This window comes from Anolis sagrei, chromosome 4, assembly GCF_037176765.1.
Source record: "Anolis sagrei isolate rAnoSag1 chromosome 4, rAnoSag1.mat, whole genome shotgun sequence".
NCBI classification, from domain to species: Eukaryota; Metazoa; Chordata; class Lepidosauria; order Squamata; family Dactyloidae; genus Anolis; species Anolis sagrei.
In genome coordinates this window covers 50,022,111-50,046,794 of record NC_090024.1, presented here as the reverse complement: position 1 = coordinate 50,046,794, position 24,684 = coordinate 50,022,111, and the positions used below count along the sequence as shown (strand labels likewise).

The following is a 24,684-nucleotide window of genomic DNA, read 5'->3' as shown; positions in this document are numbered from 1 at the left end:
AAAAGTAGATTACGGTATTTAATAGTATATTTTTCTGAAGGAAATTGTATCTTCCTCACCTAACCTAAATTTCCACAGTTTGCCTTCATTTCCCTGCAACATTTTTCTAGTAACTCAAATGACAGTGTCTCACTCGTGATGGCTTCTTGTGATATGCTCATAAATATCTAGTTCTTTGTCATGTAAAATGTAATGGCAGGAAACTAGAGTGACATGGGAAAAATATTACCAGAGTCTCTGTGTAAAACAGAAGGTTATTATGAAATATCATTTATTTGTACATGTTGAGTATTTCTTATCTGAAATGCTTGGAAACAGGAGTGTTTTGGATTTGGGTTTTGTTTTTGTTTTTTTTGCAAATATATACATAAAGATATATCTTGGAGATGGGGCCCAAGTCTAAACATGATATTAATTATGTTTCATAAACACTTTATGCAATATTATTAATAACTTTATGCATGGAACAACATTTGTGCATTAAATATTCAGAAAGCAAATGTTTCTATCTCAGTCCACCATGTAGATGATTCTGAATTTTGAAGCATTTCCAATTTTGGATTTCTGGATAAAGGATATTCAACCTTATGACACAAGCAATGTGCATAACCACTTTCCACTCTTAATTTTTCTCTATCACCACCCTGCACATGACTGACCAAAATCAATTCAATAACATAACCATGCAGAAATTTGAATGTGGATCTCCCTGAGCCAAGTCTGACACTCTCACCTTGTACTTTCTATCTCTGATGTGTTTCTACTATCCACATTATTTCAAGGCTCAGCCATAGTGGTAAAAACAAACAACACCTAATGTGCTTACTTTGAATATTTGGTGGATAGCGTGCAATATTAACACAACTACCCCCTTCAAAACATGAGTTTGTTAAATTGAATTCCCAGTTCAATGCTTCCAGCCTATCATTTTCATGTACATTAGACTTTGGGAGATTTGCAGAACTAGAATATGAATTTGGTGAATTCTAATGAAAATACTACCCAATCATGTATTTTAAAAATAATTTTTTGAAAACACTTTGTAGGAATATTTTGCCTATCAACATATCTCTTGACCAAGAGAAACTTTTCATAATTTACAATATAATTTAATGTAATGTAATAGGACAAATGTTTTTTCAGCCTAAATCAGAGCAGCCAATGCCAGTCCCCACTTCCAGGCATATGATGAATATCCCATGCTGGTCAAAGTGCTTTGACACTTGAGGTAGAATTTTTCCTAAGCATCTCTATCTTTTCCTGGAATTAAAAATAAAATAATACATAATGGTTGTAAAAATCCAATTCAGTCCTTTTCTTTTTCATTGTGAAATCTGTCCATAAGTGCTTTAAACATGTTCCCAGGAATTTGTTGGTGCTTTCGAATTAATGACTGAAGTGCAGCCTTTGTCTAGACATTAAAGGGAAAGAAGAAAATCAAGCATTTATTAGTACCATTCCATGAATATGAGAAAGAATCAACTAAATGAAAGTGAAACATTTATATCTCAAACAGTTTCAAGTCTCTGAGAGAAAATAAAATGCCTGTGAGTACTAATAAATAAAACGACAAAATCTGCAAAAGTAAATCACCATAAAGCTTAATATCTGTGTATAAGAACAGCCACATAAAAATCATTACACAAGATAATATGAAAAGTTATTTTAAAAACAGTAAGAACATGCTACCACCACAGCATTTTCTGTAATCAGAATCACTTTCTCATTCTAAACTTTTAACTACTATCTCAATGAGCTTCCGAGACCTGGAAGTTTGCACACATTAAAACAGCTTATTTTACTCTTTCCTGCGTCATTTGGATTCTTGATTTTCCAAATATGGATAGTTTATTTTCAATTATTTCAGAAGATGTGAGCACACAAGGAAATGAGAGCATTGCAAGGTTCTATATAGTATAAGGCTATAATTTCCCAAATTATAGATTTTAACAAGGAAAGCATTTTAAGACATGAGGTGCAGCTGGGGAGAATACAGTACATCCAGGAAGAAATGGTGAGCAGAGGCAAAATTCCTATTGACATTTCATACAGTTATCTCTACACAGAGTTTATCATCTTACCATTATTCATAAAATGAGCAAACATATGGCCTGATCTAAAACTTGCAAGGTTTCTAATGGATTAATGTAAGTTTCATGTTCCCATAATGTTTATATCAATGGAAAAATAAACATTAGGTTTAACACTGGTAATACTGTTAAACATAATATATTAAATATACATGTTTCTGTACTTCCTTAAAATGGTACTATAGAATATAGGGCATTGACTGGTTTCACTGTTAGATTGTGAACTTTATATACTTCACTAACATATTTTAGCTTTACAAACATGTGAACATATTCAAAATCTTGTATTGTCGAAGGCTTTTAAGATATCTTATGTCTACAAAGAAGTGTGCCCTTGGTATCTGTCTGGGTTGGTTCCAGGATTCCCTATGGATACCAGCATCTATAGATGTTCAAGTTCTAATATATAGAGTGGTATAATAAAATGCTGCCCATTATATTAAGTAATGAACAACTCAAATGAACACTGAATATTTTTTCTGAGTTTTTTTTCAAGCTATGATTGGTTGAATCCATGGATGCAAAACCCATGTATACAGAAAATTGACTGTATCAGATTTCAACTTCCATATGGCCAAATATTATACTATAATATCAAGCATGACCATATCGAATTCTAGGTGCTTTTAGAAAATACGCAGACTGATTTTTTTCTTTTCAAAGGTAGTTTGAGTAATAAGTCATTTAAAACCAACAATAAAACCAAGATAACTCATTTTTCTTTTACAGAATTCAATTACAAAATCATTTTATAAGTGGACATTGAAGATGTTTTATTTTATTAATTGATAAAAAAGCCTACCTTAGCAGCTAATTCTGCAGCAGTATTATTTGGATCATATGGAATGGGTTCTCCAATATATGTACGAAATTTGACTGGTAATCCACCATATGGAGGAAGGATAGGCAGTCGACTATGTTCATATACCCACCTTGCTAATGCTATATCAATAAAAGCAAAGGGCAAGTCTCAAACAAGATGTCAACTTTAGTTCTGTAAAATGTAGGCAATTTCTGTTAAATAAATTATTTCAATCTAAACATTATTTGTTAACCGTAGTTGTAATATATATGTATGAATGTATATAAAATCACACAGTCCTAATCCACCCTCTCTCTCCGAAGGGACTGAGGGCAGCTTCCAAATACAAAGGCAAATATTCAATACCATATACAATCATAAACACAGCACAATAAAATAACAAATGAATCATAGTTAAAGCGCATATAAAATATACTCTATGGGGAGGATAAATGATCAGACCTCATAAAATGCAATAACAATAAGTACTGTTTAAGTATAGAATCTAGAAATATAAATATAAAAGTGGCTTTACAAATGTGTAAACCCTTGACAGGACATCAGTCAGGAAAGAGGAAAGAGGGAGTTTCATTTCTCATTAACCTCTCCATAAGCTATGGAGCATAGATAAACTTTTAAGTGTTTTTTGAAGGAGGGGAGGGAGGAGGCTGCTCTAACTTTGACGGGGAGGGAGTTCCAGAGAGAAGGAGCAACCACGGAGAAGGCCTCTCTCTATGAATTCTATGAAGTACACTTTCCTTCTCCTTCCTGTGATTTTTCCCCCTTTTTTTTCAAAATCCCTTGGAACTAACATTGAGAAGGTAAAATTTGTTCACCAGTATTACCACAATCTTTTGGTGAACTTAACCACAAGCTATAATATAACCATTTAGGAAGGCGAAAGCAGTCTGAAAAGCCTGACAGCCTTCCTTGGTATTTTAGATATTTGATTTTGCATCAAACAGGTAGTCCTATCCAGACACGTCATTTTTCTCAATCTCAGGATAAGGAATGATTTTAAAGCTAGTTAGTTGAAATTAGATCTCCAAACTAACACCACATATTAAAAGTTTCAGATGTCTAGTGTCTCTCTTAGCTTGCATGGAAGTCTCTTCCTCCTACTAATACTCACACAAAAGCTTTCCCACTTTCTTCACTGAGCAAGGTGACATTATATATGCAAGAAAGAACTATGTCAGAAACAGAGTTGCAGACTGGAGAACACATTTTTTTCCAATTTCATATTCAATTATGTAAATTATACAACAAAAGTATGGCTTACTTGTTCGCCCAAAGACCCTATATCCTTCCCGTACATTTTGTGTATACATTGGAATGATGGGCTAAGGAAGAATAAAAGAAATAATGGTTTTAAATGTATTTTTTATCATTCATAACATGCACATTGTTTAGCTTTGAATAAAGCAACCAGTTTCATTTCTATACAGTATGTTCCTGAGCGGTTTGAAGCATCAAGTCCCATTGGATGTAGGGGCATTTTCTTATGTTTTGAAGGTAAGGCAAGCTTTCTAGTCATTTCAGATAGACTTACCTTCACAAAAATGAAAAGAGAGAGGGGAATTCAAGGACAGTTTTTAGTTACCTTCAAGTAATATGTTTAATTGGAAATCACTATATATTTTAAAGCAATTTTTACATGATAATATGGACCTTATAAATGATCACATGATGAACACATAGCAACTAGAAATGACTGATTTGACCATATTAACTATATTATAATAATCTTATATATCTTATATGCTACCAAAAAAGTGCTGCAACTTTCCACCCATCCCACCAAACTACTCTTACAATGTGTCTTGGCCCCAGCAAAGGTTTTTCCTGTTCTAACTCAAGCATGCATCTAAGAAGACCTTTTCAAGTTATGACAGGCAAAGAGAACTTCCCTGTGTCCTTTCAATACCTTACGTTGATAACAAAGAGTGCTAATGTTCTCCTTCCCTGCTTATCACTTTTGCAGATGTGCTACAAGAAGCAGAAAATGAAATTAAAGAGAAGTATAATGTGATGATCATGTGCAAGAGACCAATCACAAAATCAGGGTTTTAACCTTGTATGGGGGAGGGGTTTGAGATGTTGAATCCTACTCTTAACAAGGTACCTGAACATATAGTTTTATACACAATGCAGACTAATGGAACAAATAGTAATGAAACAGTCAACTAAACTCTCATTTTTAGAAGCATTCGTTAGATGTTCCTAATCATAGCACACGTTGAAAATGAAAACGTTATGTTAACTGGCATTAAAGAGATTAGGAGCACGTTTACATGGGCACCATGCCTCAAAGTTGTGAGAATCAGCTTTGTGCTTTTTACCTGATATATGGAGCCATCTCACCCCCAAAGCAGGGCATAGCCACTTAATGTGATTGTATCCCACATTTGAAAAGGTTTCACTTAAGCCTCACACTTAGAGGTAATGTTAACAACGGAATGGTTCTGATTTGGAATTCGCCCCGCTGCTCATATGAGTCATGGCTGCTATCCTGTTTACATCATACACTGCAGCTTAGCATTTTATCATGTTTTTATTACCATAGTTGTGTCCACAGAACTCCAAAGAGCTCCTCATCATCCATGTGCACCTTTGCATCTGTAAGCCAAGGCACTCACAGAGAGGAGATGAGTATTACCTTCCTTCTTTTCCACCTCCTCTCCCACCGGATGGTGTGGTTCTGTCCTATGACTGCAGTAAGACTTAGGCATGCAGAGTAGTCACCCCTGGGGCTGATCCAGAGTAATGCTACTCAAGATTGGTTAATAGTAAATTGCTCATGTAGATTTGCCCTGTGTCTATATGTGGCCCCAGATAAACAGGCTTTATGTACACCATTTTTGGAAATAGAGAAGACTGAAACCATGCTTACTCAAGTCTACAAATGTAACTCTTCTCTAACTTTCTTTTTGGGGTGGTAACATTTTTCTTCCCATTCCTGTTTTCTTCCAACTACAAGAATGTTTTAAGAAATCACACAGTTCTAAAGGCTATTTTACAGTCTCAAGTAATTCTGCACCAAATTTGCATGTGTGTGGGTTTTGTTTGATTTTGTTGCAAAGAAAACAGCATTTTCTGCATGGAAAACATTATTTCAAAGCAGGAATGTTACTTTCTGCATAGAAAATTCTGTTTTCTGTGCAAATCACCGGTGTGCATTTTTGTGTAGAATAAATTCCCTGATTATGGAACTTTTTGCACAGAAAATACTATTTTCTGCAGGGGATATATAGCATTTCTTCATGAAAATGCATTTTCTGTTCAGGAGTTCATATTTATGCCTTGAAACATTTTTTTATGTAGAAAATACTGCTTTCTTTGTTAAAATACCCATCTGTGAATTTTGTGCAGAATAAGTCCTCAGCTACAAAGATTCACATCAGGATTCTTCTAATAGCAAAACTCCTATGCGAAATCATACTACGTATTTTTGACACTGATGTTGAAATGTGAAATATATACAGAGAGTATTTCTCAACACCCCCAAAACTTGTATTCTGACCATTTTTAATATCCTTTCAAACCCAACATGCTACTACATGCCTAAAGAGGGCGACACAGACAGAGACAGGTAGAATTCCTGTGCCTATCCCTCTGATGCTTCATTGGGTATATAAACGGATAGTCTCAGACCCAACTTCTTTTCTGTTCATCCCTGTCTTTGTCTTAATAATGTAGCAATAGCCGCTAGCAACAGTCTTCCCAATCATGTAATTTACATGTCACGTGAAGACATATAATTTTCTTAATAAGCTATTTCTTTTCATTTAAGATTTTCTTTGATACTAATTCCAGGCAGTCAGATTTCACACAAATCCAAGTCAAAGAAGAGCAACTGATTCCTGAGGAGTTGTTTGATCTATAGTAAAAATGCTAATGAGCTCTCAGAAGGCGCCCAGAAAGACAGAAACTTCTTCCTAAATGAAGTGTTGACATTTCGTGCCCAATCATGCATGCAAAGCCTGTTTTACTAGTTCTAGTTTTACCAGTCCCTGATCTTAGTATGAGATATCTGGTCTCTTAGGGAGATGATATCCTGACACTTTAAGTTGTTTAAATCACAATTCTTCAAAAGACATGTAAAAATGAATTCTCATATATTATAGAACAATTAAGTTTGATTCATCCTGATGTCACTCTGTTGGGCTACATTTGTTTTTAAATATCAGAGTCTTATTTTACTCTTGCTCATCCAAATAAAAAATTTCCCCTTTCTTTTCCTTTCTGCTTTGCAACTCCCTTCTCTAGTACTAAGAGCAGACTCACATAAATTGCTCACAACAGGGTAATTGTCTGATGTTCCCCTCTGTCCTGCATCTCTCTTCCTTATGGCAATGTCTTGAACATCAAAGTGTATAACATAATATCATATTGAGAATTTCCTCATCCTGAAAGTTTAGGCAATGAAGCCAACAACAGATTATGGAAACCTATAATCATGTGATCACATCACGTTATCCACTTTGCTTTATTAAACCCCTCTTAAAGGGAAACAATTGAGACACTGGATAGCCAATATCATAGGCGGGATCTACGGTGCTCTATATCCCAGGATCTGATCCCAGATGATTTGATTTGAACAGGATTATATGAGTCTACACTGCCATCTAATCTAAGATAAGCAGAAAATCTAGGATTAGATCCTTGGATATAGGGCGATGTAGAGCCAGCCTTAATTATATTTTAAATGCTAAATTTGACAGAAAGGGGAAACTTATGTTAGTTCAATTTTAAAATGGTAGACTATATTAGAGGGGCTGTGTGTGCTAGTTTCAACGCTTGACTAGTTCAAGTCTAATTTAAAGCTAATGCAGGAAAGTGTTTGAAAACTATATGGTTCAAAAAGACTATAGTGCCCCACTCCCAGTATCTTTGGGCTCATGCTCAATGGATTCAACAACCATAACTTTGCATGTGTGGTTGGGGACACATCAGGGGACCACTTTTGCCTTTTAAGCAATAGTTTCTTTGCAAGACTAAAGCATATGGTTGGCAGTGTTTGCTACTGCATTGTTGTCCTACAACGTTTTAAATAGGGGCTTATAAGCCTCTCCTTGCATTTGCAGTCTCTCTGCAAGCTTCATGAAGTGAGGTTTATAAGACCCTATCACACATGTCATAGAGCAATAGTGGAGTTGGCAGCAAGCCCTATCAACCTGACACACAACATTTTTTTGGGTTCTCCCACTTCTGAGGAGCCTTCCACCCACTCACTTCTGCCTTGTAACTCAACGGCAGAAATAGGTTACTGACATGCTCCTTAGCAGCAGGAGAGCCAATACAGCACAGCGTACCATTCAGTCAAGGTTTGCTGCCACATCCATTGTGGCTATATGTCATTTTCAGTAGGGACTTGGGAATGAATCCTTTTTGGTATCCACAAAGTTTTTATTTTGCAAATACAAGTCTTTTAGTGTTTTGAATGTTATTAACCCAGGATAGGTTTTACATTATCTGAATGGGAAAAGTGACATCTGATCATTTTCTTTCCTTTCCATTCAATCCTATTTGTCCTGTGAAAACTTCCATGGGATCACTAGAAGGCGCTTCAGAATAGTGTGGACTGTGAATTATGATCATCTCTTAAAATCAAACGCCCACCTTAGAGTGTAAACAGAACACATTTTTGGACATATTCTCATTGGGGGAGGGGGAGGATAGAAGTGAAAAAAAAATCTATTACCATATATATGGGATAAGCTACCATCTGTCGAGTTCTAGCTTCTCATGGACATGAGAGAAGCCTCCCACAAAGATAATAAAACATCAAACATCCTGGTGTCTCCTGGGCAATGTCCTTGCGGATGGCCAATTCTCTCACACCAGAAGCAACTTGCACTTTCTCAAATTGCTCCTGACACACACACACAATATAAATTGCCTTTATTAAACTATGTAGTAATAGAGAGAGAAGGAAATAACCAAGTTATTTTTAAAAGTTTTAATTTATAGTTGCATTTCATTATATTATTTTTTAGCTTCAAAGCCAGAATGGAACCAAAACAGAAGGGGTGTGGAATGTGGGATCTTTAATTTCAATGCCATGCTTATTTTAAAATCTTTCATTTCTGTTCATTTTCATTGGCTTTTAGGTCTTTCTTTTTCATGTCAGGAGTGACTTGAAAAACTCCAAGTCACTTCTGGTGTTAAGAGAATTGGCTGTCTGCAAGGATGTTGCCCAGGGGACACCTGGATGTTTTGATGTTTTACCATCCTTGCGGAAGATTTCTCTCATGTCACCACATGAAGAGCTGGAGCTGACAGAGGGAGCTCAACCCACTCTCCCCAGATTCAAACCGCTGACCTGCCAGTCAGCAGTCCTGCCGGCGCAAGAGTTTAACCCATTGTGCCACTGGGGCTCATAATAATAATAATAATAATAATAATAATAATAATACTTTATTTATACCCTGCCACCATCTCCCTGAAGGGACTCGGAGCGGCATACATGAGGCCAAGCCCATCAAATAAAAATACAACAATGCATCAACAAACAAGCAAGCAAATAAAACAATATAAATAATACAATTGAACATATAAGCAATAACACACAAAAGATTTAAAAACATTATGGCAAGGCCAGATGTAGATTAAAATTTTAAAACCCTGGGCATGTACAGAGTAGGGTATGTCTAGGCATGGGGGTTTTAAAAAGTGATATCGGAGGATCAATCCAACGGATGGATAAAGTGCTTCAGAGGACATATAGAAGGAAATTGGTCATATCGGGCATTATTTCTTTCATTCAGGGAAGGCACACTTGAACAGCCACGTTTTCAAGCTCCTCCTAAAGACTGCCAAAGTGGGGGCTTGCCTGATATCTTTAGGTAGAGAGTTCCAGAGTTGGGGGGCCACCATAGAGAAGGCCCTCTCCCTCGTCCCCACCAATCATGCCTGCGAAGGGGGCGGGAGTGGGAACAGGGCCTCGCCAGATGAACGAAGAGATCGCATGGGTTCGTAAACAGAAATGTGGTCACGCAAGTAGGCGGGTCTCAAACTGTTCAGGGCTTTGTAGGTAAGAACCTGCACATTGAATTGGGACCGGAAGATGAACGGTAGCCAATGGAGCTCCTTAAACAGGGGGGTAGACAGCTCCCTGCAAGTCGCTCCAGCTAGTATCCTGGGTGCTGCCCGTTGGACCTACTGAAATTTCCGGGCTGTCTTCAAGAGCAGCCCCACGTAGAGTGCATTGCAGTAATCCAATCTGGATTAGTGTTTGTTTTGTATTAAGGACAGCTTTTATCTTGTTTTTGTGGTTGAATAGTTGAATGTTTATATTTGCAAACTTTCAACATGCTGACAAGTTTTTTAAATTTATATTTCTTCCAACAATTTATTTTTAATTTCATCAATTGACTTGGTTCTTGCTACTTGTTTTTTTCAACCCTGTTTTAATTTCTAATATTTTATTGATAATCACTGTTCCAATTAAAAAAGGGAAGGCAGATGTTTGATAGCTGATCAAATTGTTTTTTCTAGAATCTCTGGGAAAAATATGGCCTTTGGATCTTAATGAATCCAGATTGAAAGGTTGAGTAAAAAGAAGATTGCAAAGAAATGCTTAAAGATGCTCCAATGATCTATCTGTACAGAAGCAATTTCCAGATTGGGATAAACCTCCTAATTATAGTGGCAGACATAATCAATGAGATTGTTCAGAAAATTTGAAGAAAGCAGGGCAATAAAGAGCAAGAAGGTAGATTTCCCTTCTCCTTCTCCTCTCACTGCCTTCTTGCTTAGCCAGCTTACAGATACTTTATTGGATTTTTGGTAGGCTGGGTTGTTTTTTTTTTAAAAAAAAATAAATAGAAGGGCACCTTCTACTGTTCATTACTAAGATTAGCTGGAATACTATTGGTATGTATTGTCGAAGGCTTTCATGGCCGAAATCACTGGGTTGTTGTAGATTTTTTGGGCTGTATGGCCATGTTCTAGAAGCATTCTCTCCTGATGTTTCACCTGCATCTGTGGCAGGCATCTTCAGAGGTTGTGAGACTTCACAGCCTCCGAGGATACCTGCTACATATGAAGGTGAAACGTCAGGAAAGAATGCTTCTAGAACATGTCCATACAGCTTGAAAAACATACAACAACCCACTCTTGGTATGGTTACTCCTGACTAGAGTAGATCTGTTTGATTGACTGTTGAACAGGGAATCAACATATAGGTAAACCCAACTGGAACAATGGCTCTTTTCTAGGCGAGACTAACCATAGGATCAACATAGTTATCTCCTGAACTTTCTTTTATCTGAAAAGGCATTTTAGACAACTTAGTCCCCCTAGGGGTGAGAAAAGTGGTATATAAATACTGTAAATAATAATAATAATTAAAGAAAATGACTGGGCATCATTTTTAACTTTTCTTTTTCTTCTGATATGCATAAGCTATTTCCTTTCATTTCCATCAACATCAATTTTATTCAGAGATTTCTTTTGTTAAGAAGAGTGCATGTGAGAGAAGATGATGTTTTCAGCCTTTGTGGCTGAGGTGCATTAGGACTGTTAAGATATCTGACCTGGAGGATCAATGGGGTTTTTCATCAAATCTTTCCTGGAAACCCACTACAGATAGACATTCTGAGGCCCCTTTACACTGCCATATAATCCAGATTATCAAAACAGATAATCCACATTATATGCTTCGAACTGGATTATATGAGTCTACACTGCCAAATAATCCAGTTCAAAGTAGATAATCAGGATTTTATATGACAGTGAAGAAGGGGCCTGAGTAGCATTGCTTTATACCAGTGGTTCTTAACCTGTGGGTCATGGACCACCAGTGGGTAACAAGGACAAAAATCTGGTCAGCGAGCCATCTTCCTCTATTTTATTTCTATTATTTCTGCTCCTTTCACGCCACCTGCCACTCCTTCCCTGTCGCTGACCATGGCATATATCTGTATCAAAAGCTAGAGCTGATGAGGTCTGTCCAATGCAATTTTCTGAATCAGCACCCCAAACCGAATCTAAAGTTGACCAAAAATGGATTCGTAACCCTTTTGGTACTAATTTTGGAGAGTGGTCCCTGGTCAAGTGGTCCCTGGTAAAAAAAAATGTTGGGAACCATCGCTTTATCCTTTGAAACTGGTAGACGTGTATTATATTTTAAAAATGCTTGGTTACAGTCCTACATACATTATATAGGATTCTTATAAAGATAATGTAGCTATTAGAACTGCCTTAGACTAAGCCAATTTATAGGTTTTATTTGTCAATCTTTATAGAGTGTTGTATTCTTGTGGCAGTCTGTTAATAGACACATTAAATGTGGCTCTTTACGCTTTAGCATATCATAACTAGTCTTTAGTATTTTAATAGCATCTGTATAAGACTTTTCATTTAAGAGTGTGAGGCTGGAATATGCCTTAGAAGACTATTTCGTTATTTTACACTCCTTTATTTGTGTCTATATATTTTCTTGACTGCATGCCAATATTACATAATTACATTATTTGCTTTGATATTGCATGTTGTCACCTAACTGTATTTTTCTTCCATTCCTTCAATTTTATTTTATTTTGGTTTAGTCTTCTTTGTTCACTATGTTGGCATGGTACCTTCCAAACTGAGCAATAGTTCACACAAATGGCCCCACACTAGTGTCAAGCAGATAATTAATGGTAACCTAACTAATGAAATTATCTCAAATATAAGTGTTTATTCTAGTAAATCCATTTTACAGGTTCTTACACTTAACATTATCAATATAATTTTAAAACCTATTGTTCCAAGCTCTTATGCTTATGGGTTTTTTTGTATACTTTTTTTGTGTGTCAGGAGCAACTTGCACTTCTGGTGTGAGAGAATTGGCTGTCTGTAAGGACATTGCCCAGGGGATGCCCAGATGATGTTTTTGATGTTTTACCATCCTTGTGGGAGGCTTCTCTCATGCTCTCGCATGGGGAGTTGGAACTGACAGAGGGAGCTCATCCGTGCTCTCCCAGATTTAAACCTGCGACCTGTTGGTCTTCATTCCTGCCGGCACAAGGTTTTAACCCACTGGTAACGGCGCTCCATGCAGTCATGCCGGCCACATGACCTTGGAGGTGTCTATGGACAACACTGCCTATTCGGCTTAGAAATGGAGATGAGCACCACACCCCAGAGTCAGACATGACTGGACTTAATGTCAGGGGACTACCTTTACCTTTACTTCCACCAGGGGCTCCTGGTATATTATCTCATATGAACCAAAGCACTGATTAAAGTAAGGGCAGGCAATGTCCACTAAACATTATCATAACCCTGGCTTTCTTCTTTTCAGCTTTCAATTATACTCTCCCTTTTCCAGCTGTATGGTAACATGAAGTCTCAGGATTAACACAGGCACATTATTTAATCTGAGGGTTAGGAATATGAACAAATGACTTACAGAAAGGAAAAAGTGATGTATATGTAAAAACATGTTTTACTTGTATTTCTCCACTTTTAAATAAAACATGGTATTCTAATATAGTTGGATGAAAAATAATGTAAGCATAATACTTACCACTTTAGCATCTAAAGCCAGATGAGCAAAACCTTTACGTTTATGCCATACAAGTTTGTAAGATTCATCACTAAAGAGTGCTTCTCGAACTCCTCCTGGAGAAATTCCCAGTAGATGGCCATTTTTTAGAATATTTAAACATTCTTCCTTTGAGCAAGGCAAAATGCGCATCACGCTTGCTAAAGATTTAATGCCTGTAAAAACAAGTATTGTATAAGTTCCAACAGTAAACGGTAATAAAACCACACCTGCATTTAAATGTCATTTTCCCTTAAAATGTATCCTTAATATTTTCCCAGGAAAATACATTAATATTATGATATTAAAAATTCATCAAACGTATATATTCTGAATTGAAGGAAGTTGGCCTATATTGAGGTGGTCTGCAGTCAACAACTGTCAGTCTGTAGCATGTATATTTTAAAAAGAAAGAAATATTTGTAGCCAGTGGCCACAAATATGTTAGTGGTATTTCCCATGTTGAGGCAAATGAAATAATCTTTTGGTCTGCCATCCCAGGTAGTCTGAGAAGCACTGTCCTGATCTATATAAAGCTGGAAAATTTCCTTGAACATAGTATCCTTCCTCATATATTGGATTATTGTCAAGGGGTGAAATATATAGTCATGAAGTCCTTATACATAGGTCTGGAAAACAGGCTGGAGAAAGCTACTCTAGGGTCACAAGTCAGTAAAGAGGGAGTAAAGGAAAGGCTCAATATGAAACCCTAATCCTCTTTAGATTCCAAAACAATGGAAATCACAGCAAAGCAAAATCAAACACTTGGTTGATTACAAATATATGAAGGTTTAGGATACTTACACTATATTTTCTATGGAAATTAGTGGCCCATAAATGAAACTCCAAGTGTACCCATATGTTTTGGAATAGTTCACATGACAATATGCTGTAGTCATTCCAGGGAGCTATACAGTATGATCTTATTAGTGATAGATGCACATACCTTTTGGGGGATGGGATGTAGGGAACTATTCCCTGGCCTCTTGGATCCTGCCCAAGTCCTCCCCCCATCTGTGAAGCCTCAGGAATGTCTGTTGGAACTGCTGCTGCTCACTGGTTGGGAGAAGCTTTAGGGACAAGGCATAGCAGGCAATAAAAAGTACTACTAGCTTAGACTCCAAAGGTATGAGAAATGAAACTGCATTCCATCCTTGAATGTATCCTCATTCTTTCACATCTGAGGGTGCTTCCAAACAGCACCAAATCACAGAGGCAAAAAAAAATCCTGGGACTTCAGAAGAGGTCCAAATACAGACCTGTTGGTCCCAGGATTTCTGCCTCCATCGCCCACACTTGCTGCTTCATTGCAGAATTTAAAGGCTCCCAAGATGGTCATCGTGGGACTTCCCCTGGAAATTTCGGCAGGTTTTTTTTTTAAAAAAAAAGCCTTAAGATGCGAACATGTGAAGATGTGAATCATTGTATAATTTCTGCTCCTGGGTTATATAAGCTGCAGGGCCATCTGTGCAGGCACAATGTTGTTTTTGGGTTATACATGCCTATTCCTGATTTCTCTTATTGTGAAAAGATGTACAAAGTTGACTGGGGGCCACAACTTTGCTCTGGTCAGAGAAAATGCGCCCTCCACACATTTCATGAAGTTTCCAGCACACAAACAAGTTTTCACATTCTACTCAACTGTTACCTTCTTTTTAAGAACTGACCAATCAGGAACAAACATCTAAAACCTGAGAACAAGCCTAGATAAAATATCCCATGATTTCCAATTGCAGGGACATACAGACATTCCAAGATGCAGATTTTCGGCTGAGAACCGAGATGTTCTAGCACCTGAGAATCTTGCAGTTTTTGCCATGTATAGTTCATCCCGCGTTTTGAGGGAACAGAGTCCGGCCACCCTCCTGTTTGCTGCTGAAGCTCCTGGGATAAAGGTACTGTCTGGCCCTGAGTCCAGACTAACTGCGTATTTATTGACTGTAGTGCCTCCTGCTTCTGTTCCCTCCCCATTGGTAAGCAGCAGCAACAGTTCCTCCCAAGGCTTCGCGACAGATGGGGTGAGGGTTATAAAAACACCCTCCTCTTAGTAGATGTGAAACATAGTAACATTGATTTGTTGATATTAACGCAGCAGCCTTCATTTTTGGGTACTCCTTGTATGTGTGGCTTTGGCTAGGCATGAGCACTAGCACTTCAGCATATTGCTACACCATTAGAAAATTGAACTCATAAAAATCTGCCTCTGAAATTTCCTTCCATTTAGGGCAAAAAAGCATGTAAAGGCATTTAGTATCACCCATCCTATTTGAAAAATATGACCCCTTTACATTAACAAAGTAGATCACCTGGAAATTTGAAAAGATAGTCATCTGCTATTGAGTAGCAACACCGACGTTTTAAAAGAAAGTATCTGGTTAAAAAGTACAGGTAGTCCACAGGTATTGCACCATGATAATAAATAAGTATAGCTGGTCCATCTGGTAGGTTTTCTGTTCCATGTAGTTCATAACCTATTAAGAATTTCAAAAAAGGATTACTTCAAATTAAGTAAAACTGCACTTGGGTCTAATTTGTGTTTACTTACACTATTTAACAACACTGTATAGGATCTAAGTACCTTGAAGGGCTCTACTCAAGCCAGATCCTGTCTGATCTTGGCTTGAATGGAGCTAAACTCAGGGATAACTAGTGGGAGTAAATAATGTCAAATCTTTAGTACTTGGATGGGAAACTACCAGTGATTACAAAACAAGGCTAGCTACATTTTTAGAGGAAAGAACTGATAAAATCACCTCTGTATTCTTTTTCTTTAAAAAAATATGAAATTATTGAGGTCATCGCAAATTGAAACATGGTTATAAACATTTTTCTGTCATATATTCATTATATTTTATTTTGCAACCTTCATATTATGCATTGCATTGACAAGTAAGCAGTCACAATCAAATGGTTACTTGAAATCCTCTGAAGTACATCTATATAAATAAAATGTAATGTTTGTTTGTGGGATTAAAATAACTCAAAAACCACTGGATGAATTAACACCAAATTTGGACACAATACACCCAATAGGCAAACAAGTGACCATCACTCATAAAAACACTGAAAAATACAGTGGAAGAGACTTAAAAAGCCAAAAATTAAACAATGCATTACAACGCATGTGCAAAACCACATATATATACATACATACACACATAAAACACATATACACAGACTGTGCTACAGAAATGCATGGCAGGGGATGGATAGTATCTATATATAAATAAAATGTAATGTTAGTTTGTGGGATTAACATAACTCAAAAACCACTGGATGAAATGACATCAAATTTGGACACAATACACTTATCAGGCCAATGAGTGACCATCACTCATAAAAACACTGAAAAACACAGCAGAAGAGACTTTAAAAGCCAAAAAATATAAGAAATACATTACAATGCATGAGCAAAACCACACACACACACGCATGCACAAATATATATACACACATATGCACATATATAAACACACAAAACACATATACATAGACTGAGCCACAACAACGCATGGCAGGGGATGGCTAGTTGTAATATAATAATCCAACCCAGTGGATTATTTAAACAAAATGAATGTGCAGGAAACATTTTTTTTTAATTTATGCCTCTTATCTTTGATGTCCCCCTCTTTCTATCTCCTCCATTATAAATGACTCTAATTCCATTGCAAGAGTTGAAGAGCTGCTGCTACAATTCTTCTACCCAGGCACAGAGAGTTTTTCCATGCCTTGGCATGGAGAATAAGAGTCAGTGCTTCTTTTAGTTTCTACCAGGAAAGGCTACATTGATTCCTTTCAACACTCTATTCAAAGAAGGGAATGATTACTGTTTGATAAGAGTTACATTGAACTATGGAGAAGTCAACCCAGTTTCTTATGATCAATTATTGACCAAAATTTCTAAATGTTTACATGTGTGTATATAGTACTAATACTTGCTTTGAATTTCATGATCCAATTAATACTTCTTGATATGCTGGGTGAATTCTTACACTATGTCATCTCACTCACAGGAATTGAATTTCATAATCAATTGATCAAATATAAACCAACTACTCATTGCTTATCAGTATGTCATTCCAACAGATTATTTTGGCAATATTAATTAGATGCTTGTACTATGTGAACTAGACAATTGACATAACTACAAAATATAGAAGCCAAGGCCTTTTGGAAGGAGGCCTCTACTCCCACCCACGCCCTACATCGTATCACAATCCAGTCCCAAAGATTCCACCAGAAAACCTTTGGAGGGTTTGCTATAATATTAACATACTTTTTAAAAAGAGGAATTGTTTGTAGGGTGGTGGGAGGAATTAAAACTTCGGTACCAAAATAATTGTTTCCCACACCATCATATATTTAACATAAGGAATGAAGATATCCACTTGTATGCCATTCACCAATTTCATACAGGTTCAAGAGTTCAAGAAGTTCCACTGTATGAAAGAGCAGCCATTTTGATTTTGATAGATATAGTAAATTAGCATCACTTTCTGTGGAAATATTTGCTCTTTTTTTCATATCAGCAAGGGCCGTCTGCATGCACATTTTGGTACATACTGGTGCCCATGTATCATTTTGAATTAGGATGTATTTACATGCAGTACAACGCTATCTCCATTTATACATGAAATTGCCTTGTCTTTAGTATACCACTAAAAACTGTATGCTACGAAGTTGCTATTTATTTGTTCATTGAAATTAATCTCTTAAATGTAACGCAATTGCCCAGGTCAGGGATGGGAAGTGGGACGGGGGAGGGGGGATGTTCAATTTACATCAGTGTTTGAGTTCTTAAATTTGCTAATATCATAGAATCTTAAACCAGAAAATTTCACAGTCTACCTAGTCCAAACCTTTGCCAAACAAGAATATACAACCAAATACAAAACCAAAACACTCCTTAAAAATGCCCATTCCGCTTGTCAATTATTACTTCCAAAGTTCATCACATTCTGAGACAATCTATTCCACTGCTGGACAACTCTTAACAGTAAAATGTTCCTAATATTTAGGTCAGTGGTTCTCAACCTGTGGGTCCCCAGATGTTTTGGCCTTCAACTTCCAGAGATCTTAACAGCTGGCAAACTGGCTGGGATTTGTGGGAGTTGTAGGTCAAAACACCTGGGGACCTACAGGTTGAGAACCACTGGTTTAGGTGGATCTTTTTCTTGCAATTTAAATCCATAAATTCATGTTCTAGTCTCTGGAGCAGAAAAGGAACAATTTGCTCCATCTCCTGCATATCTTTCCTTTAAACGTCAAAAGATAGTTAGACATTAAAGCAAGGTCATCCCTGGTTTATACAGATGGGAGATACCAATGAATACTATGTGCTATAGGCTACATTTCAGAGGATGGAACTGCTAAAACATTTCTTATTCCTTGCCCAAATTAATACTATGAAATCTGTAGGGATAGCATGAGTCAACAGGCAACTTGAAAGCACATGCATATCATGTCATGTTGCAGTCTTCTCCATGTTAAACACACCTAGTTCCAACATATAATAATTTGACTTCCTTTATAGCAGACAATACAATCCAAAGAAACTTACAAACAATTTAAAATATTCTCCATGTGTTTGACATTGCCCAAATCATGAAGAGAAAACTTTTAACATACATAGAACCAATCACATAGAGCAAGGATTTTCAGCCCTGTAGCCAATACACCAATTTCTGTCCTTTATGAAATGCATGTTTTATTAAATTGGCAAATATTATCCTAAAACAGATACCATCTATAGAATGAGAATCTACTTAGACATAGAACACTGCAAACAAAAAGAACTCTATCCCAGTCTAATGCTTGCCTTTTTAAAGCTAAAGTACATTGCCATTTGGGAATCATGAGAGGCTGACACGTTTGCCCGCCTCAGCCTGAGGGAGGAACATTGCTTCCCAAATGATCTCATTCATGCTGCTTGCCTCACTGATGTGCACATCACATTCAAGGGCAGATCCATTTTTTGTAATGTGCACCTGCAAAATTGAGGTGTGCATTATTATTTGATGGCATGTTATACTTGAGTAAATACAGATATATATTGATTTGATACTAAAATATAGATTGCCTTGTAAAACATTTGAAAATTCATATGATTCCACTTTAGCTTACCATTCCAAAATCTTGCAAATTTATCCCACATGGTTGATAAAATCAATCGTGCATCATCCCATATATTACTGTAATAATCTTCTTTCAGGTTATGAGTCTTCTGATATATTAGGAAGAATAAAGCAGAAACGTAGAGAAGAAATATTATGAAGAGAGGAATACAAAATATAGCCAGAGCAACAGTACCCATCCAGTCTAAACATTTTCCCAAAAGATGTTTCAGAAAAATCAATTCTTCTGATAGGTATGCAAGATGTGTTGCGTCGGTCATCGTTGGTTGTCCATTGATGTGGGATTTATTCATACTAATCAACTCCTGTTTAAAAGAAAAAGGAAAAAGAAAATGAAATTCTTTCCATGCCATTTATATTATTTTAAGACAAACCAAATTATGCTGTCACCCCCAAATAATAATAATAATAATAATAATAATAATAATAATAATAACTTTATTTATACCCCACTACCATCTCCCCAAGGGACTCGGTGCGGCTTACATGAGGCCGAGCCCAAAGTACATCAACAGTAAAAACAATAAGAAAACAATCAATACAACAGTTAAAATAAATCTCATAAACAAAAGTAAACAATAGACAGTAACAATAACAACAAGCATTTAAAACCTATGGCTGGGCCAAATGTACGGTTCCGGTCCAGTGTATCTGTCCGAACGTATCTCCCTCTATGTCCCACCCCAGAATTTGAGATCGTCTGGGGAGGCCCTGCTCTCGACCCCACCGCTATCACAAGTGAGGTTGGTGGGGACGAGGAGCAGGACCTTCTCAGTGGTGGCCCCTCACCTGTGGAACTCACTCCCGGGGGAAATTAGGGCATCAACATTCCTCCTCTCCTTCAGGAGGAAGGTAAAGACGTGATTGTGGGACCAGGCCTTTGGGCAATCTGACAATTAAATATGGATAACCGGATGCATAGGATTGAAAGGACAATTGTGGAATTGGAATTGGAACTATAAGATTGTGAAACGCTGACTGTCAATGAGGTTTGTATTGGTTTTATTGCTTTTATTGGTTTTATGGTTGTTTTTGCCTATAATAATTATTGTTTTCTGTTAATTGTTATTGCTAGAATTGCTGTTTCTGTTAACTGATGTTATTGTCTTTTGCTGTTATGTGATGCGGGCATCGAATTGTGCCTCACTTTTGTAAGCCACCCTGAGATCCCCCCTCCCCCCGGGGTGAGAAGGGCGGGGTAGAAGCAACCGAAATAAATAAATAAATAAATAAATAATTTAAAATTTTTAAAAATAATGCTGGACGTGGACAAGGTAGGATATAACTGGGATAGAGTTTTCAGGTAGAGATGGGGCATGCAGACAATCCTAAATCAGTGATAAAGTGCATTTAGGGATATATTGCTGAGGGTATTTTCTTATTCTGGGAAGGTGCACTGGAACAACCCAACGGTTTTAACTCAAATGAGAAGTGCCCCCAAGGGGCCTAAATACTACCTTAAATGTATCAGATCCCATCTGATTTCAAAATTTAAACCAGAATCAGTTCTGGTCAATTCTTGGATGGGAGCCTGCCAATGAACAATGATGACTGTAGATTCTATATTAGTGGAAGGGATTGGCAAAAACTATCGCTCAGTATCCCTTGCCTGTGAAAACTTAAGAAATCCATAAGTTAACAGATGACTTGAAGGCACATACAGGGACACAAAAGAAGAAACATATCCATTTGTAAAGCATCTATTCCACAGCATATGTGTCAGAGAATGTTCCTGCAAATTTATTCTCTGAAAAAGTTTCATTTCATTCAGCAGATTGTGGATCAGTTTATTGTGAACTGAGTAAAATGGAGAGGGGAACAAACAATGCATGTATTGCCTGATTAGGTTCCAAGAGATGTTGAATAATAGCTTCCATGGGAATCTAGATCCCATCCCAACTTCTTTTGTGAATATATCTAATCAATTATCACGGAATGTCACAGGGTATGCTTCAGGTCAAGTGTGCATAGGACAGCAACCCTACAAATAAATTCACAGTGTAGTCTGTTATATTTCATCTTAGAGATCACTGGTCTTTCTCCATTTCCCAGATAAATATTAATAGCACTGTGGTTTCACTGTAAAGCTGGGGTTCTTTGCAAAAGCAAATAAATCAACAGCACTTAAATCAGATGTGAAATTTGCATAGTCCTCCAGATGTTACTGAACTGTAACTCTCAGCATTCCGTAACATTGACTACTCTGGCTAAGGCTGTACTGCTCTAATGTGTTTTACATTAAACAAAATAAGTTATTGATTACTGGTGATTTTGCTCTACATAATTCTATCAGTTTCATACTACTTTAATTGTCACAACTCCATCCAAATGAATCCTGGAAAAAGTTGGTAGTTTAGCTACAGATCACGGGGTAAATGAACTCCCAAATGAGAATTCTATGTTCCCCAATAAAATGTTCCTTCACTTCCTCCCCAAAATTCACCATAAATATACTTTTAGGATACTAGAGGTATATTTCAAAAGCATCCGAAAGAAAAGGAGAAGTCAAAGTTACCAATGGGATGCAAACATGACAAATGAGGTTTCTAGGAGTGAACAATTTATAATGTCTCACCTTAAACAGTGCTAGAAATTTGGGAACCAGAGGAAAAAATCTTGTTTTTGGGGAGACCAATGCTCTCATTTGCACTCACATATAGCTATACCCCTGGGAAAAAGGCACTAAAATGCCCTAAAAAAGAATTAAGGCCTTGCCAAGCTACAAATCTTGGAATCATCTTGGCAGACAAGATGGCACAAAACTGATATAATTATATAAAGCAGACAGAACCCAAGGGAACAATGCAGGTCACAAGTTATTGCACACTATTGCTATTTCTCCAGAGCTGCCCTTTTATTTATTTATTTATTAGTTACCTTATTTATATCCCACCTTTCTCTACCCCGAGGGGGACTCAAGGAGGCTTACAATTGAACCTCCATAGTGAGGGGGCAGATGCCAGTTGTATGTGGGGTGCAAATGAGGCTTCCCAGGCACAGCCCCATCTTCCTCTTCACGTTCCACTGCCCAAATTACAGTCTCTCTTCTTCCTCTTCTACTCTCCTGAAGGAGCTTCTAAGAAGGAGTACTGTACAGAAAGAAAATGATACTTCTGCCTCTTCACTTTGGGCTCCCTTGACACAATTTTGAGCTTCTGTCATTTAAAAGGTTATCTTTCGGTTGTTATTGTTCCATGTAAATGTGCAGGTGTGCTTTGTTGTTACACTGGCCAATACACATTATAACCTCAAATGTGCTTCCTTGCCACAGTGGCTGGATGAATATCCCTTATTCAGAAATATAAATTACTCCCAAATGCAAAAGTATCCATTCTTGTGACTGCTTTCTGACAATACAATGCACACAAATTTTGTCTCATGTACAAACATATTGAAAGTATTATTTTCAAAATTAGCTTCAGGTTATATGTATAAAGTGTAATGAATTTCATGTTTAGACTTTGATCTCATCTCCAAGATATTTCATTGTGTCTATGCAAGTATTCCAGAATCTGAAATATGGAACACTTCTGGTCCCAAGCATTCTCAATAATGAAGGCTCATCCTGTACTTGTGATTGAATAGTTTGGACCCTTTCAAGCCACTGAGTTCTATTTCACACTTTTGAGTACCAAACTGCCAGGAAGCTTTACAAAGAATTATTGGCAGATTAAGAAACTCGCTGATGAAAAAACCCTGGAGGTGTGCTAACAGGAAGTTCTACAGGAAGGAACAAGAACAGAGCTGAAGTAGATGGAGACAGTTTTCTCATCCCATTTAAGACTAACTGGTTTAGTTTGCACAACATAGAGGATCAGTGTTTACCAACCCCCTCCCTCCCCAAAACAGATATAAATTCTAGAGGATTTATTCTAGCTGATGCACTGGAAAAAGAACTAAGAGAGATGGCCTGAGCCCAAAAGGTAGGTGAGTTGGGACATTATTTAATATTATCCTACTGCAGCCAATGTTTTCTCTGCTGAGAAGGTTGCTTCCCTTGTTGATAAGTATTACTTGAATGGCAAATATAGATTTCCTGTTTGATAAATCCTGCAATGCACTTTCAGATCTTTTTCCACATGAAAAAGATTAACTCAGAGACATTAAAATTTACTCTAACTGTAGCTAGTGGAAGAGGGATTTCATTTTATTTTTCTAAAACACCACTTTGAAAAATATGTCTAATGATTAAGAAATCATTCCCATTCAAGCCTGTGGTCCTTATTTACATTCCCAGCAACAAAACTTCTGAATAGTGTTTGGCTTTTGACTGAAACTTTAGAGTAGCCAGAAAATGTATTGTAATCCTTCCCACATTCCTTTTAAGTGGGTCAACATTAGCATTTCCCAGCAGATAAAATATAATTAAATAACTGAACAAGCTCATGGGAATTTTGCTTCCTGGCCCTAAACTTTAGATATTACCCACATAGCTGTGCCATCTTCGTGGCTCTCATTGCTGCTGGCCAACACTTACCTTTACTCCTCTCCTTCACTCCTTTTCAGCCATAGTTTCAGTTCACAGGGAATATAGCTTCTCAGAGACTCAAGCTCCAAGTCTTTCTTACCTCACCGGTTCATGAGTGCTATCACTTCAGGTACCTGTTCGGTATACCTGAAGCTCTTTCACATGCCTCGCCCTGACAACATGTCCAAACAGCCCAGGCATGCTTATTAAAAGTTCTTGCAAAAGCAACCCCCTTAAGCTTCTCTCCTTTTGCCCTCTACCATCAACTCACCTCATAGCTGCTCATGGCTATCCACACGCTCAACCTGGAAGGGAGGGAAAGGAGGAAATCCCCAGTGCCAGTAGTGGCAAAACCCGTGAGTAGGCTGTTCATAAGAAGGAAATACTCCACACACCTATGTTCTCAGAGGTGGAGCACCACCCACACCTAATGTAGTCATAGAGACGGAATATCAGGGGAAAGTTCTGTTCTAAAATTTCACTTGATCATTTGATGGTTTGAATTCACCGTTGTTTTGTCACATGTAACTAAGAAATGGGTTCCATGTAATATCACATGCATATCTCCCTTCAGAAGCTTAGAACATTAGACTGAAAATTAATGTAAGAATGTTAAATATCAGGAAATGGTAAATTAATTCATTACCACCACTAGT

General features: G+C 37.2%; 1 protein-coding gene across 2 annotated transcripts; it reads right to left on the bottom strand.

The window, feature by feature from the left end:
* Positions 1-254: 254 nt before the first annotated feature.
* On the bottom strand, positions 255-24,401 carry LOC132774835 (DGAT1/2-independent enzyme synthesizing storage lipids-like). Of its 2 annotated transcripts, none has more exons than XM_060775317.2 (7): positions 24,300-24,401; positions 19,550-19,865; positions 15,733-15,897; positions 13,409-13,602; positions 4,175-4,235; positions 2,893-3,032; positions 255-1,411 (listed from the first exon to the last, which is right to left on the bottom strand). In XM_060775317.2, the coding sequence occupies exons 1-7, from the start codon at positions 24,399-24,401 to the stop codon at positions 1,307-1,309; spliced, it is 1,083 nt and encodes a 360-aa protein (XP_060631300.2). In that variant the 3' UTR covers positions 255-1,306. The 2 variants fall into 2 exon arrangements, with proteins under 2 accessions (XP_060631300.2, XP_060631302.1); XM_060775319.2 differs by lacking the exon at positions 24,300-24,401 and adding an exon at positions 24,038-24,260.
* Positions 24,402-24,684: the final 283 nt, after the last annotated feature.

Excerpts from the sequence above, each read along its gene's own strand:
- LOC132774835 (XM_060775317.2), bottom strand. The coding sequence starts at position 24,401 with ATGAACAGCCTACTCACGGGTTTTGCCACTACTGGCACTGGGGATTTC. Across the intron at positions 13,603-15,732 it reads CTATCTTTTCAAATTTCCAG|GCATTAAATCTTTAGCAAGC; the intron begins GTGATCTACTTT and ends TTGTTTTTACAG. Across the intron at positions 3,033-4,174 it reads TAGGGTCTTTGGGCGAACAA|CATTAGCAAGGTGGGTATAT; the intron begins GTAAGCCATACT and ends TTATTGATATAG.